The 17,141-nt window shown below is 43.1% G+C and overlaps 2 protein-coding genes across 2 annotated transcripts in view; both read right to left on the bottom strand.

Moving 5' to 3' along the window:
- The window catches only part of LOC139392792 (pyridine nucleotide-disulphide oxidoreductase domain 1), a 783,634-nt gene that overhangs the window by 631,080 nt on the left and 135,413 nt on the right, over positions 1 to 17,141 (bottom strand). The window lies entirely within an intron of this gene.
- Positions 3,458 to 9,450, bottom strand: LOC139392898 (uncharacterized). Its single transcript, XM_071141221.1, has 4 exons — positions 9,229 to 9,450; positions 7,951 to 8,178; positions 6,098 to 6,371; positions 3,458 to 5,533 (listed from the first exon to the last, which is right to left on the bottom strand). The coding sequence occupies exons 2-4, from the start codon at positions 8,077 to 8,079 to the stop codon at positions 3,702 to 3,704; spliced, it is 2,235 nt and encodes a 744-aa protein (XP_070997322.1). The 5' UTR covers positions 8,080 to 8,178; positions 9,229 to 9,450; the 3' UTR covers positions 3,458 to 3,701.

Here is a 17,141-nt window from a genome sequence, read left to right as displayed (position 1 = left end):
TCAAGTTGGATAATCGTTGGAATTCCGACAGCAGTCTCACCATTGAAAGGAATAGCTTGGACTGTAGCCTACAAAAGCCCATTCCTGCTCTTTTCCCGCGATCCATCAAACCCATGTGCTGTGTCATCATAGTGGTCTCTAACTTGTGTTCAGCCTCGCTCAGGGGGAACAAACTTAACTTTGCGCCATTTTTCAATGCTGATTTGAATGTCATTGAGAAAACAGAGGTGTCAAATATTTTTTTTTTTTTGCAAACCTCCTTTCTGAATTTTAAAGTAATCCTCGAAGTAAAGCATCTTGTTTTTCAAAAGTATCTGTAATCTGATTACAATATTTTTTACTGGTAATGTACAATTACAGTTACCATTTTGTAATCCCTTACTCCCCAACCCTGGTCCCACCAATATGGCTGGGAGCCTTAGCTCCTCCATTGATGTACCTATGTGTGTATGAGAGGGAGTGCAAGACAGTATTAGGGGATCTGTGTGTAAGAGAAAGGGATAGTATTGCACAGGGAGTGTGTGTGTTTGTTAGAGGGCACTCTTAAAGGGTTTTTCTGCTGCCTCTAATTACAGACCCTAAACATGCTTATTTCCTCAATTCCTGCCTGTGTACCTCCCCTCAACACACACACACACACACACACACACACACACACACACACACACACACACACACACACACACACACACACACTCCTTACCAAACCACAGCTTTAGTTGCCCTTGCTCACACTCTCAAAAAAGCCAATGCCCCAGATCTTCTTGGTCACACACACTCAGATACACACTTAGACCCATGCCCTATAGAGGGAAAGGAAGGCTCTCTGTTTTGGCTGGGTAAAGTGGTCTGAACTCTGCAGTGTAGACCGCATACCCATGTGAAACTGGGAGCGGCCGTCCACCGAGCAGAGAGAGAGTACACAGTGGGCTACAGCTCTCCAGTGAAATATTCTGTACGAAAGAAAGTATCTCAATAATCTTACGTCTTCCTCTGTCATCCGATCTGAAAAAGGGAAAGACAAAAACAATATTGAGAAAGACATATGGGAAGTTTGACTGTCCAATTATTTCATCTTAGTGGCAGAAAGGAGATAGGGAACTTTGGAATCATGACCTTCATGGATGGACAGTCAATGAAGTAATAGAATGAGGGCTTCGAGTGTAGGCTGAGGTGAGTTGATGCCCTGGAAAGCTTGTCTGTTTACTGTGCCATTAAAACCATGGTGAATGAATTCCCAGGGAAGAGAAATCATTATAAACCATACACTGAGATTCTACTCGTTCATAACATGGTATAGTAAATGCCCTGCGAAGAATAACAAACTCTGGATAGGATAAGTCATGTATGTTACTCTCTTTATTAGGTGACACAGACGTACATTAAACGTTGTGTACAATATGACAATGAGACAAAACTATAAAAGGCGCTGTTGTACCATAGCAGCAACTTTTGTTGACAATTTGTAAATGTTAATTGAATGTCATATAACGATTTTGTACGTGAGTCTTTTTGGTTTCTCTCCCTGGGTCTGCAAACTACAGGTATATTTTCCCAGTGTGTGTTTGTGTGTATTAGATACTTCATGAGTTACTGTAGATGAACTACAAAACCGGAGTCTGACTTTTTTCATTAAAAAAAAAACAACTTTAAAATGGACAAACATGTTTCACACACGCGCACACACACACACACACACACACACACACACACACACACACACACACACACACACACACACACACACACACACACACACACACACACACACACACACACACACACCAGGGTTATGTACCAATACATCTGCAGTCCAGTGAGAAACAAGAGGCATCAGTTATGATGACAGATAAATGACATACTGCAAATGCAAGTTCAGCTTACAGTACATGAACAAATGTGGTCCTTCTGAGTATTTCTGGATTCTGTGGTTCAGTGCTTGTGTTTTGGACATTGCAAGCCCTTGCCCGTCCTCACCAAGTTACGTTTTTTTCCCCTCAAAGTAGTAAAAGTCTACTTTTCAAACCACATTCAGTGGTTTTGTGTGGGAGGCACGTCCATGGAGTAAAAAATACCCTTTAGCCAGCGCTGTAGTTACATATCACTCCTTTCCTAGAAACTCAAGCCTGTTTTTTCCTGCAACTTACATTCACAAAAATGTCATATGAGGAGATAAAACACATGGGGTCACTTCAGAACTTCCAATAATTGGATAACCCTCGAGCTGAGCATATGAGGTCCATGAATGCAAACTACTTGAATCGCTGCTTAGTTTGCTTGGTATGCCAATCAATTGTTACATTCCTAAGCTTTGCTCTTGCATGGGGGAATGTACCCCCCTTCCGAGTGACCTGGCATTAACATACCATGAGGCAGCAGTGGAAATCAATGGGTGCATAAACACCTATCAAGTAGGATATCATCAATATTTATGAGTAGGATGGTGACCGTCCTCACAGGGAATATAGATACATTCTAATAGATTAGTGTAACGTGTACGCTGGGAGTCGGGGAGCACGTACAGGGAGTGAATTTAATAAATAAATGAACATGGAACAATGCAAGCAACACGAGTAGCCTATATACATGAACCAGCTAGTCAGAAACAGAGTCAATAACGCCTGAGGAAAGAACCAAGGGGAGTGACAGCTATAGGGGAGGTAATCAGGAAGGTGATGGAGTCCAGGTGAGAGTCATGAGGCACAGGTGCGCGTAACGATGGTGGCAGGTGTGCGTAATAATGAGTAAACTGGTGACGTTGAGCGCCGGAGAGGGAGTAAACGTGACAATTAGTGAGTGAAGTCAATTCAACCTTATTCTGCCGGGAAAGTCCTTCAAACTTTGTCCTTGTTCACGCTCATAAGAGCTGAACGGTGAGATACATCACACTCCTAATAACCCCCTGGATAACAACAACGCTGAAATCGGTAAACAAAGTAACATGTTGTGAGGCTCTTCAGTTCTCAGGTGACTTCACAGCCAGTTTATAATGGTTCAAGTCCACTTTATCACTACCTGCCTCAAACGGATCAGTAATCAATATAGTGTCATACAAAGTAAGCGTAAATATATTGGGTATATATATATATATCCATCTTTGGAGAGCGAGAGCATGTAAGGATTCTCACTGGTAGCTGAGGATGTGACATCCAGAAGGTGGCAAAGGTAGTAAAAAGTCTGTGCCCAAAGACATTCAGCTGTCTGCATTACCCTTTGAACATGTTTTCTGTAAAGTACAATATGTCTTGATTCAGAGGCAATGTAAAACACTTAGTAGGACCACAGTTAAATAGAGCACAATAAAGAGACAGTGCTTTGATGCATGTGGGAGTTGTTGGGTGAATGCATTTGTGGGTATGAGTGCATGTGCACGTGTGTGTTTGAGTGCGTGTGTGTCTGTTTGACGAATGTGTGTGTATACATGTCCATGTGTGTGTGTGTGTGTGTTTGAGTGCGTGTGTGTCTGTTTGACGAATGTGTGTGTATACATGTCCGTGTGTGTGTGTGTATTTGTCAACTAGGCCATGTGACGTGTCGGACTCGTTTGTCAGCATTCAGCGCTCAGAACCGGGTGTGCCGGTTTCAGCCCGGATCCTGTTTCATTCCACCGTAATGTAGGTATCCTCTCCTGCCACGCCTCACACCCTTTCAGAAAAACTCCAGAGGCCTTCGTTACGTCTGAATGGAGGTTATGCAGAGAGTTAGAAAGTGTCTTTCAGCAGTCCCAGTTTCCGGAGAGCTTCTCTGCGCGACTCATCCGTCACTCCCCGTCCGGAGAACTGCACTGTGATCCCCTGGGAGCGGAAGGATGGCTTGGAGATGGACTTCGGCCGGGACTCCGGAGAAGTGGGAGACGCCACCACCCTGTTGGCGCTAGGGGGAGTGCTATAGCGGAAAGGTCTGGAGGCTGGAGAAGGCACTGGGGCTAAAGCTTTGCTGGGGGACCTCACTGGGGTGTGTGTGAGGATATCAGGGGTGGAAACGGGGGAGGGGGTGGTGTGGGATGGGGTGACCATTCTGGTCTTCCCCCCGTAGCTCTTGACCTCGTAGGACATGGTTTCTCCTTTGGTTGGGATGGAGGGGGAGGTTGGTGGAGGCATCCTTTTGGTTGGGGTGGAGGTTGAGGCTGGGGAAGGCATCACTCTGGCTGGGGTGGGGGTGGAGGCTGGGGGAGGCATCACTCTGGCTGGGGTGGAGGCTGGGGGAGGCATCACTCTGGCTGGGGTGGAGGCTGGGGGAGGCATCACTCTGGCTGGGGTGGAGGCTGGGGGAGGCATCACTCTGGCTGGGGTGGAGGCTGGGGGAGGCATCACTCTGGCTGGGGTGGAGGCTGGGGGAGGCATCACTCTGGCTGGGGTGGAGGCTGGGGGAGGCATCACTCTGGCTGGGGTGGAGGCTGGGGGAGGCATCACTCTGGCTGGGGTGGAGGCTGGGGGAGGCATCACTCTGGCTGGGGTGGAGGTGGAGGCTGGGGGAGGCATCACTCTGGCTGGGGTGGAGGCTGGAGGAGGCACGTCCCTGCTCTCAATGTCTGGTTGGGTTAGGTCAGCCCTGGTTGTGGTAACAGGAGCAGGTTTCATTACCTTAGTCTTACCCCCGTAAGGGTTGAAGTCACTGTGAGAGGTCACTGGATGGGCCTTACTGCCATGGCAACTGGTGGAGGGAGCAGCAGCCTTAGAGGGGTTCACCACGATGGTCTTCCCGCCATAGCTGTTAAAGTCCTTGGACGAGACTTCGGGCGACGGAGAAGCAGGCTTGTTGTCATGGATACTTGCATGAGAGGTGTTGACTGTTGCTGGTGGCAAGGTCTTTGCCTGTCTGGCCACATCTGGTTTAGTCACGGGTGTCAGTGTAGGGGTAGGCATAGGAACGGGTGTAGAGGTGGCAACCGGAATCGGGGCAGCAGTGGGTTTGGTGTTTGTGCTGCTGTTTCGGTTCAAGCCCAGTTTGGACAGTGCCTCCATCCGGGACTTATTTGGAGTGGGATCCTTGAAAGACACACTCCGGGTGGGAAGGTTTACATGGGCCTTCTGCAGCCCATGGAGCTCCTCCGCCTCCACAGGGTGGATTGTCCCTGATAGGTTAGCCAGCATTTGAGACTTCCTGTCCTGGAGGTTCACACTGGCCAGCGAATGGCTGTGGTGCTGGTTGCTGCCCATTATCATGCTGATGTTGTTGGGGTAATGGGTGGGCTTGGCTGAGGTGGTCGGGTCCTGTTTGATTGGATAATCTGGGTGGGTGGGTGGTCTCTCTAAGGTCTCTAAATTGAGGCTCCTACGGCAGTTGGGCAGGAGGGAGGAAGAGAGGATGTTGGTGTTCCCCACACTCCCCTGGTGCTCTGCAATCTTCTGGGCGATGCGGACGGGGGTGGGGACGGAGCCTACAGGCTGGTACAGGGCGTGGCCATAGGGGGCACTGTCCTTGCCAGGGAGGGGCAGGTTGTACTCTGTAGGGAAGTTTTCCATCACCTCACGCCTCGGCTTGTTCTCAAAATGCCTCTCAGGGTTGTTCATTACCATATTCTGGGTGAAATCTGCAAAGAGAAAGAGTTTGACAAGTAAACTCATCAGTTCTCTACACGTTCGGTATCTTCAAAAGACAAGGTCAATGGCAAATCTATATCTTCAAAGAACCATTGGGTTCAAAGAACCATATTTCCTGTTGTAACGATGTACGCTGAGAGTCGGGAAGCAAGTTCGGGGAGTGAATACATTTTAACAAACAAAACAAGAAACACAAACGGAGCACCGACATGAAGCAGGAACAACGACGACTGGGGAAGAAACCAAAGGGAGGGACATATAAAGGGCAGGTCATCAAGGAGGTATATGGAGTCCAGGTGAGTGTCAGGCGCGTAATGCTGGTGACAGGTGTGTGCCCTAACGAGCAGCCTTGTGACCTGGAGGCCGGAGAGGGAGCACAGGTGACACTTGTATATGCAGTATACAGTACAAATGTCCATGTTGAGTAATCTGTCATGCTGATGATAGTGAAGTCTGATCTCATTTGACTGTAGTAATTCTAATGATCCAAGGGACTGATAATCAAATGTAAACATTACTGTTCAGGGTGGAGCAAGGAGTGAACTGTTCTGTACCTGGCACGGGGGGGTTGAATGGTGCATGTGTGGGGTGGACCAGATCAGTCTGTGCTGGGCGAACCAGGTCTATGATGTCCTGGTCCTTGGTGGGCCTGTCCAAGGCTGAGAGGGGTGGTACGGGGCTGAGGCTGGGGGCGGACGCCCGGACGGGGGGTCCTGGTCCATCAAGCTCATCTACTGCTGGGGTAGTCAGAAGGGAGTCGATGGTCTCCTCAAAGAACAAGATACAATCCTGCTCCTCCTGGCTTAAGAAATGCAGCGCCTTATCCTCCTGTAGGGGGCGACACAGAGCAACACAACACACGAGTTTACTTGGATGGGAAGCGCCAACTACAGGGACACACTAGTAGATCATCAGAAACCTAGGTTAAAGGTGCTCTTTGGTTAATAGGTAATTGGTAACACGAGTTACATTAATGTGACATACAGTATCGTATAACAGTATTTCCTATACCATAATCAGGTCTAGTGTATGGAATATACTTCCTGTTGCCCAAAAAAGTTATGTTAAGGATGTAAACAAACACAGATCCTGTTGGTTTAGCCTTTCCCCTCATACTCGAAAGGACCACACACACACACACTACACTGAATGTCGATCTGCTGTTCGTCTGCCGTTCGTTCGGTGTGCTGTGTTTTAGGGACCATCCGCTCGTGGACATCTGAGACCTGGAGGAAGGAGCCTACACCCTCCAGCAGGGAGGCCTCACTGCCTACCTGTTACATCACTACCTGTCCCTCTGTACAGAGCACATACAGCCACAGAACACAACACAATAGACATAGGGTATACAATGATGGGGCTGCTTTGACGGCTGCTGGATGACACCCCGACCATAGATTTTTCCACTGCTCCCTGGGGTCTGTTTCACTCAAGATAATACGCTGAATCAAAGGGCAACCTGGTTAGATTGTTTAAAATGAACCTTAATGGGTTTAGGAAAAAGGTATTAGGTCAACAGAATGCACAAATGAGCTAGAGACTAGCTATATATACTGAAGATCCCCCATAAAACAATGTGTCATCTAAATACACACATGTAGGCAGTAGACACACAAACCCAGGAAAGTGCACACAGACACAAATACCTGGTTGACAATGGCCCATTTTTTATTGCAACAAGAAAATAAACAACGGATGCACCTATACACCCTTTCATCAACCATTACCACCACTGTCAATCAGCGACAAACCAAATATTTTTTGTTTGCTGTTTCAGGTTACGACCCTGTGCCTGTGATTACTAGGGTGAACAGGTTACCGCAGCAGGATAACATCTTGTTGCTAGGCAACGCTGTAGGGATGGCGAGATCAACCTTTGCCAGAGGTAAATCTTTACCACAACACAGACCTGTTCTACTCAGCCACACACACACATGTACGCACGCACCCATGTGCACACGCACCAACACACACATCTGCAGGCAAACTCATTTGAAACCAAACACAAAGACCACTGACTTCTGTTGTGTGAAGCAGGACCAACAAAACTGCACCTTAACCGGTTTTCCCTCAGTCTCTCTGTTGTGTGTGTCATCCCTGAGGCATGCAACAGGATGTAGTCATTAATCCTGTGTAATGTCTCAGTGACAGCGTGACAGAGCCACAGAACACGGAGCATGGAGACAGACTTTGCTGTATAAACAGGTCAGTCAGGTTTTTTTTTTAAGTCACACACTGAAAAGCACCTGCTCTAAACCAGGAACAGGTGGGTGAATACTTCAACGCTATGCCCCCCTAATATGGGTGTGTAAATTGTGAACAAAGGGAGAAATATTGAGACATTTTGACCTAAGATACCAAGAGAATAAACCATTAACAGAAAGGGTTTCATATAAGTTATACTCACAAATGGTTTACTGTGGGAGCTTCTATCAGCGCCGTCGTGACCCCCGTTGACCCCGAAGTGGAGGTTCGGATTGGCCTTCACTCGGACGTCCATGGTTATCGGGTCAAATGCCAGGCGACTCGTGGGCATCTCATGAGGGGCCAGGGGTTTCCGAGCAGTCCTTGGAGAGAAAGTCGAGGGAACGTGTCTGCTCTCACTCTGAATAGCCTTTTAATCTCCTCAAACAGTCTGGAAACAGAGAGAAGTGGGGACGGCTTTCAGGAAAGGAGGCTAGGTCAAACAATAACATAGTAGTAGGTGTACAGTAGAAGACTACTTCCCTGATAGCCTGAACAAAGGGTGTACAGTAGAAGACTACTTCCCTGATAGCCTGAACAAAGGGTGTACAGTAATAGAATGAATGTAATAATACAGTGGTGTTTTGGTTTACTGTAACATCAACATCATGTTGACTGTCTCAATACTCTCAGGGGAGACAGCTGGTGAGAACAGAACACTCTCCCGCAGCTCCCCTGGGAAAATGTCTTCCTCATTCCTTCCACCCCCCAAAAAAACATATATTTCATGTAAATACCAAACTCTCAAGCCAAAGTTTGAACTCCAAACGGACACTGACTCAACCATCTCAGCTGAGGTGAAGTACCAGTCATTTTGCAACAGGTTGTCATGTTTGCCACTGCTGGTCGCCTCAGCGGGGCAACACAACCAAGTCATAGCCAAGTTCAGTAGGTCCCTCGACTAGTGCGTCGTTCTCTTAATACAGTTATCATACACTCTATAGCAGGTAGTTATTACAATATACCTAGTACATACAGTGCAGGTTTTTGCACCCGTCACGCCGTGGGTAGTCATGGCCCGGCATTGTCTAGTACAAAGCTCATAAACTGATAGACGAGTTATTCTGGAGCAGGTATGTTAGCGACGAGCAAATAGGCTCCACCGGACAAGCCCTCCTTGTTTATGACCTTCAAAATAAACTTACAATGGATGCTCAAAGCTGTTGATGGGTGATTTGTCAAGGTGACTGCTTTGACACATTCCATTCTCGCCATTGGTTTCGATGTAGCCTATGAGTTTATGTCATGATCAAATAAAGACCAAAATTAAGATATTTTGCAGTGGGACACTGGGACTTCATAATCCCCATTCCCAGTATTTTCTTTGCGGATTTGAAATATTATACCCAATTAGTCCAAAATACGCTTCCATAGTCACAAGGTATGGTAGACACATTTACATTGAATGTACTGTACTTAACTTTCTTAGATATGCACTTACCTTTATAATAATCTTAAAAGAACCATAAGCTTCTGAGAAAATATATATATCCAAATGTCCCAAAACGTCACACTGTATACAGGGATGGAGTAACAAACTCTTCCTTTTCGTAGAACAAAAACATAAAATCGTTAGCTTTGTTCTCAGAGTTCTCTGCCCTCCAGTCTCCTCGCGGTACAGGCGTACTTGGCGACCTCTCGGTGCGTAATGTAGCAGGTCTCCTGTTCCAGTGAAGCGTCAAGCGCACAAGACTCCACCCAATACCGCAGCTGAGCAGTGAACTGGAGCTTTCTTTCAAGTGCTGGAGACCGCCCACTGACTACTAGAAATTATCAAGAGCGTCTTTCTCCGAGTCCCAGTTAAATATGTAGGCTATTATAGGCTTTTTCACTTAAACAATTAAGCAATCTTGGCTAATGACAGCATGGCCATCCCTTGAACTTAACGCACGCACTAATGTGTCACATCTGGAATGTTCCGCAAACCTTTTGCTTCAGACCCTATATGGCCTTAATAATTATGAGCTAATATCATGCACGAGATGTAATTAATAATCCTGTTTAGCCTACAAATCTCGTGTAGCAGCTTTTGCCCTGCCCTGGTTGGGACCAAAACTTAACAAACCCGACTCTCTGGACTAGTTTCATTACCGTTTCTACTTTGGTACAGATGAGGTTGGCACGCAATTCACGCCATACCCTGGCATTGTTATTAACATTTCATTCATAGGCAGGCATGTCTGATATTTTCATGAATCATAGTGCTTCTTTTTTTCCAGCCTAGTGAATGACATAATTATTGGCATTCCAAAGAACTGTTATCATCATAGCAACACCCAAATTAAAATACAAGACAATTGGAGAATTGTTATGTAGTTTGGTTTACGTGCGAACATTTCGTTTAATTTGAGGACATTTTTGTATTTTTTTGGCCATGACCCGGTAGTCTTTGGCCGCAGTTTTTGCTGCTGGCATTACACTATTCGCCACCCATAATAGAAAGAGAGTTCGTCTTTGTATCTGTACCTCAATGGCTCCTGTGAATGCATGGGCAGCACCATTGAGCGCTATCTCAATTTTAAAGTAACATGACTTCTTATTTTGTGTTTGAAAAAAGCGTAAAGCTAATATTGGTGATTTTTTCGCAACCTCTAGTGCTGGAGTACCCAGTGGCGATCCGTCATTCAGGGAAGGCACAGTAGTGCCCCACGTGCTTTGAGCCCCACCTGTTTAGACAAAATATATATTTATTTATATATATATATATATTTTTGTTGTTGCCTGTTTTGCATTATATTTTGGCATTAATACATGTCACATATCAGTTTGAAAACATTTATTTTTGTATTTATTGAGTTAATAAATCTGCATACAAACATGGTCTCTTTTTTGCTTGTGTAAGGCAGCTCCAAAATACAGGTGTTTCATTCAGCCTAGCTCGGTGCTTTCTGTGGTAGAGGGGCAGCCAGGGGTAAATATGTGTAGGAGGAGGTAATCTTCTCATGCGGACACTGTCACCGCATAATCTACAGGGAGAGCTAGAACATTCAAGCCCCCTTGGGTGCTGTCATATATATATATATATATATATATATATATATATATATATATATATATATATATATACACACACATTAGAAGTTCCCATCCAAGAAGGCTCAAGGCCATTGGTCACAGATAAAATGACGCCAAATGACGTTATATCTACCGTAGCTTTGATTGGACTGATCATGTCAACATCATACTTTCAAAATCTTAGCTAGCAAGCAAGATAAGCAGTCATCAGCATGAATCACGTCAACAATCTACTGGAAAATCATTTTCAATCCAACATTGGAAATCGCAAATTCAACAATGAGTAATTTATAAAGAATCAGTGGCTAACTGCAACGGTTGCAAAGCAATCACTAGCCTGCTATTCAGTGGAGAGGGTGGTCCAAGTCTGGGTTTAAATGTCTCTTATCCAAACTAAAAAGGATAAACATTCACACGCAACACCATGGCCCAGAAAAGGTTGAATACATTGGCCATGCTGTCAATCCGGAAAAAAACATTTTGAATGGTCATCCAACTCTGAATTCCAGTTCGGGAACTCGGGCCTCTTTCTTTTTTAAATTTTTTAAATTTAAAAAAAAAAATATATATTTTAATTTTAATTTCAAATCAATACATAAAGCACATGAGGGAACACAAGCATACATAGATTACAAACAATAGACAATCGAGCTAGGGGGTACAATATCACATTACAATTACACAAGGGACATGCATATACTTACAATTCTAACAGCTTTTTTGTTAGTAGAGCATTTAACTGTCTTAAAATACAGTTCAATTTCTTTTTGTAGGGTACGAAAATGTGTTTTTCTGTTTGTAAATTTACATTTGTGTATATGAAATTTGGCCAAAAGAATAATGAAATTAATTACATAAAAATGATTCCGCTTATTTCTATTGTATGTAAATGTAAAGAATCCAAACAGTACATCTCTCCACAATAGTGTAAAATCTTCATAAATGTGTTCAATTATAAACCTACTGATGTCTTGCCACAGTTTTCTTACATGCATACAATGCCAAAAAAGATGCACAACTGTTTCTGGGTGGTCATTACAAAAGGAGCAATTTGAGTTGATGTTTTCCTTAAACTTCTTCATATAGTGGTTGGCAGAATAATATTTATGAATAATTTTAAAGGAAACTTCCTTAATTTTGTTAACAAGTAGGTATGTGTGTGGCAACATCCAAACTTTTTTCCAACAGATATTATCAATAAATCCATTCCCATAAGGCATGACATAAGGTACAACATCCTGCTGAAACAAGGTTCGTATCGCTCTGTTGTTGAATGGACCAAAAGATAAACAAATCTTTCCTACTGATGAGTCAACAGGGTCAATAGAAGGTAGGCTCTGAGGGTCAGGTCTTGACATGTTCCTGAATAACATAGCAACACCTGAGGGAATGGCATCTAAAACAATTGCAAAATCTTTAGGTGTTACAGGGACCTTGTAAAGTGATAAGAATTCTTTATAACTGAGTAAAAGACCCTCTGCATTTACCAGTTGGCTCACCAATAGGATATTATTTCGGAACCAATATTCTAAAAACAGAGAGGTATTTTTATACAATATATCCAGATTATTCCATATATAATATCTGTGTGGAGAAAAATTGTGTTTATAAATTAAGGACCATGACAAGAAAACCTGCCGATGAAAAGCAGAAAGTTTCACTAGACTTTGTTAATATTATAATTGCAAACCAACATGAAGTTAAGGCCTCCAAAAGTAGAGAAGACATGATGAGGAATAAAATTCCAGATAGAAGTGGGTCTTCTTAGAAATTGTTTTATCCAATTGATCTTAAAAGTATTATTTAAAGTAGTAAAATCCAGAAAATTCAGTCCTCCATTCTCATAAGTGTTCATTACAACAGTTTTCCTAATGTAATGGGTACGGTTTCTCCAAAGAAAGTTAAAAAGCATCTGGTCTATCTCCTTGCTTATTTTACGGTCAAGATATAAAGATAGCGCACCATATGTTAGTCTAGAGATACCTTCAGCCTTGGTTATTAGGACTCTACCTTTTAAAGATAGGTCCCTCTGTAGCCATTGATTTAGTTTCTTCTGGGTTTTTTTAATAAGAGGGTTACAATTTAGTGAGCCTCTAGACTTCTGATCCTTTGTAATGGTTATGCCTAAATATGCAAGTTCTTCTTTTACTGGAATACCATAATATGAAGGTGTCACACAATCTTTGACAGCCATGAGTTCACATTTATTAATGTTAAGATATAGACCAGACGCTTTGGAAAAGGATTGTACACATTGATCGATATGGGAATTTGGTTAGCGTCTTTCAGAAAAAGTGTAGTATCGTCAGCCAGCTGGCTTATAATAATTTCTTTACCAGCCATGGAGATACCTTGTACTTGGACTATTATTTAAAGAATTTGCAAGAAGTTGGGTGATTAATAAAAACAGGTACGGAGAGATAGGACAACCTTGCCTAATTCCTCTCTTTAACTCAAATCTAGGTGAGGTGCCATATTTCAATTTGATAGAGCTGTTACCATTTGCATAGAGAGTCTTAATAGCCTTACAGAAAAAATGCCCAAAGCCAAGTCTCTCAAGGGAGTGGAAGAGAAACTGATGCTCTACTGTGTCAAATGCTTTATAAAAATCTAAAAATAGTATGAAGCTATCCTCAGTTATTAGGTCTGAGTAGTCAAGTACGTCTAATACTAGTCTGACATTGTTAGAAATATGTCTGTTCCTCATGAAGCCAGACTGTGTTTCATCAATGATTGCATCCAGGACTTCTTTAATTCTTTTTGCAAGTAGTGAGGCTAATATCTTATAGTCATTATTAAGAAGACAAATTGGACGCCAGTTATCGATGAGCAGCACTTCTTTTTGGGGTTTAGGTTTCAATGTTATTAACCCCTGACTCATTGTAGGAGGGAGAACATTGTTTTTAATACTCTCTAAAAAGACTTCAAATAGGAAGGGAGCTACTTGTTCAGAAAATAATTTGTAAAATTCTGATGTAATTCCATCAACACCTGGTGATTTATTGTTCTTTAGATGTTTGATAGACTCTATAATCTCTTCAACTTTGATGGGTTCATCACACTGTTTAGATTCTATATCACTGATAGAGTGAACATTATTCAGTGAGTTAAAAAACACATCTGTGGATTCCTGACAGTACGTAGAGCTATACAATTTTCTGTAAAAATTGCTGCAGTATTTAGCGATTAATTTTTGGTCATCTGTAATAACACCATCAATGTTTAACTTATGGATAGTGTTATTTTTAGAGTGAAATTTCTCAAGTCTAAAGAAATAGGATGAATTCTGTTCTCCCTCCTCAATCCATTTTTTCCGAGATCTAATAAAGGCTCCTTCTGCTTTTAATCTATATATATTATCCAGTTTATTTTGTAACTCAATTAGTTCCATCTTCTCCTCCCCCGAGAGGCCAGCTGGGGACCTCTGAGAAAGGGAAGTTATCTTAACGATCACCTTTTCCTCCTCAGCTCTTCTGGTCTTAGCAAGATCACTACCATATTTTCTAAGGTATTTGGACACCTCAAATTTAAAGAGCTCCCAGTTCTTGCAATAAGATTTTTCTTCACAAGCCTTTCCCAAAAGTGTGAGAGCAGATCTTTAACCTCAAATGTAACTATATCATTATTTAATAATGAGCTATTTAGCTTCCAGTAGGATGCTCTATCAAGGTTCGTATCAGGGGTAAATATTTTGATATCAATGTAAATAGCCTTATGGTCTGTGAGGGGAGTAGCTCTTTCTAGAGCTCCGACCTGAAGATCACTGGTGTCATGATTCAACCTTGTTTTCTCAGAGTTCCCATTTGTCTTGAAAGCCCCATAAATCCAGAGAATGCCAGACTTTGATGACAACATTTGCCCAGAAGGACCGTCGCGCAACCTTCCTGTTCAAGTGAGCACAGCACAACAATGAGTCCTAAAATTCCTTGTATGCTGCTGCATAAATGATGCAATATGCCATGGAGATATGTATACTGTAGCTAAGAAAGTAATACTAAGTGTAGTAAGGTGTTAATAGCCCATGTGCCTCACCCTAATAATATGGTCCCTTTCCCCCTCATAATTTAGCCTACTGTTCAGACTTGGCGGTGCATGTACAAGATTTACATGCTAAAATCGCCACTGATCACCGCCCTCTAGTGGCCCCAACAAATTAATGCATTTTCTTCTCATTATTTTGGTTTGGGACTCCCAGTGGCGATTTTAGCATGGAAATCTTGGTGGGGTAAAGTAAACTTTTTTTTATTTTGGGATACATGCCAGCAAAGCCACTGCACAACACAACACCAAACAATACATGAATTGCACTATAACGGTGACAAACGGTGCCCACAAAACTGTTAGGGCCTACATAAAGCTGTCCCAACAGCAGAGCTTTCTTTTCAGCACCATGGAGTGAATCCTTACCACCGCTACGCCTGGCAATCAGCGACACAGTTCATTCAGCCTCATTTACTGCCTAGCTGATATGGCTGACTTCCTTAAACAAATGTGGTTTCTACTGATAATTGAGATGTACAAACTATGGCATAAGGGAACGACGAGCAGATGAGAGGCAATCCGTAATTTCGATTAAGACCTTTATGAGTGAGCTAAGACGGTCGTAGTCAATAACTATTTGTTCAGCACTTTTGAAATGTATAGCGCCAGAATTCAGAACATGGGCCGTTCTTACATTTTGCCAAAAGGCACCTAAAGACTCTCAGACCATTAGAAACAAGGTTCTCTGGTCTGATGAAACCAAGATTGAACGCCAAGTGTCACGTCTGGAGAAAACCTGGTACCATCCCTACGGTAAAGCATGGTGGTGGCAGTATCATGAGGTGGGGATGTTGTTCAGCAGCAGGGACTGGGAGACTAGTCAGGATCGAGGGAAAGATGAATGGAGCAAAGTACAGAGAGATCCTTGATGAAAACCTGCTCCATAGCACTCAGGACCTCGGGTTGGAGCGAAGGTTCACCTTCCAACAGGACAACAACCCTAAGCACACAGCCAAGACAACGCAGGAGTGGCTTTGGGACAAGTCTCTGAATGTCCTTGAGTGTCCTATGCATTAGAATCATCCACTTTGTCACATATGCATTATTTGAATCGAGCATTGACGACTAGCAGTTTTTTCCTTGAAGAGATACTTTGGGATTTTGGTAATGAGTAATGGTAATGCCCTTTATTTACTTCCCCAGAGTCAGATAAACTTGTGGATACCATTGTTATGTCTGCGTGCAGTTTGAAGGAAGTTGCTAACTAGCGCTAGCGTAATTGCTAGTTAGCATTGGCTTGCAAAACTACCTCTAACTTCCTTCAAACTGGACACAGATACATAATGGTATCTACTGAGGTCATCTGACTCTGGGGAAGTAGATAACGCCTCATTGGCAAAATGCTGAATCCCTTTAACAAAAAAGCTTGACACGAGGAGGCCTCACACCTTTTAAGAAGGAGAAGAAGTCTAAAAGTAAACTTTTTTTAAAGTATGTTCCTGGTATGTTAGTTTCCCTGGCACCTTTTCCATATGCTAACGTTTTAGCATTTGTGGCAAAAATCAAATCTCAAATTGTATTCGTCACATGCCGCCGAATACAACACGTGTAGGTAGACCTTACAGTCATGGGACCTATATTAGCATTTTTTACTCATCATGTCCAAATCATCCAAAACTATATCAAATGTATTGTGAAGCTCAATAAAATCACTTATAGACGATTTGAACATGATGCACAAACTTATAATATAGGTCCCATGACTTGAATGGGAAAGCATGTCATACCTTGTCCTTAGACTGCTTACATGGAAGTAAACCCAATTTGATATTTTGTAATTTGGGTGAATTATCCATTTAATATCTTTAAAAAAAATTATTGGCATCTGCAACAATTATGATTTGAATAATTCAATGGATGTTTTGTGCATAAAGTGATGATGAAGTGTCTCCATGTCTATGGGAATTGTCTTCCTGGGCCGGACTGTAGTTAAACTGCAATACCGAAAGTGTCCTCAACATCAGCAAGAGAGAGTAGCTGATCGTGAACTACAGGAAACGGACGGGCGAGCATGCGGATTTGGATACAAAAAGATTTCCCAAGCTTTAAACATCCCAAGGAGCACTGTGCAAGCGATAATATTGAAATGGAAGGAGTATCAGACCACTGCAAATCTACCAAGACCTGGCCGTCCCTCTAAACTTTCAGCTCATACAAGGAGAAGACTGATCAGAGATGCAGCCAAGAGGCCCATGATCACTCTGGATGAACTGCAGAGATCTACAGCTGAGGTGGGAGACTCTGTCCATAGGACAACAATCAGTCCTATATTGCACAAATCTGGCCTTTATGGAAGAG

This window comes from Oncorhynchus clarkii, chromosome 33, assembly GCF_045791955.1.
Source record: "Oncorhynchus clarkii lewisi isolate Uvic-CL-2024 chromosome 33, UVic_Ocla_1.0, whole genome shotgun sequence".
Lineage (NCBI taxonomy): Eukaryota > Metazoa > Chordata > Actinopteri > Salmoniformes > Salmonidae > Oncorhynchus > Oncorhynchus clarkii.
Note: the sequence above shows the minus strand (reverse complement) of the source record. Positions and strands in the feature narration are given on the sequence as shown.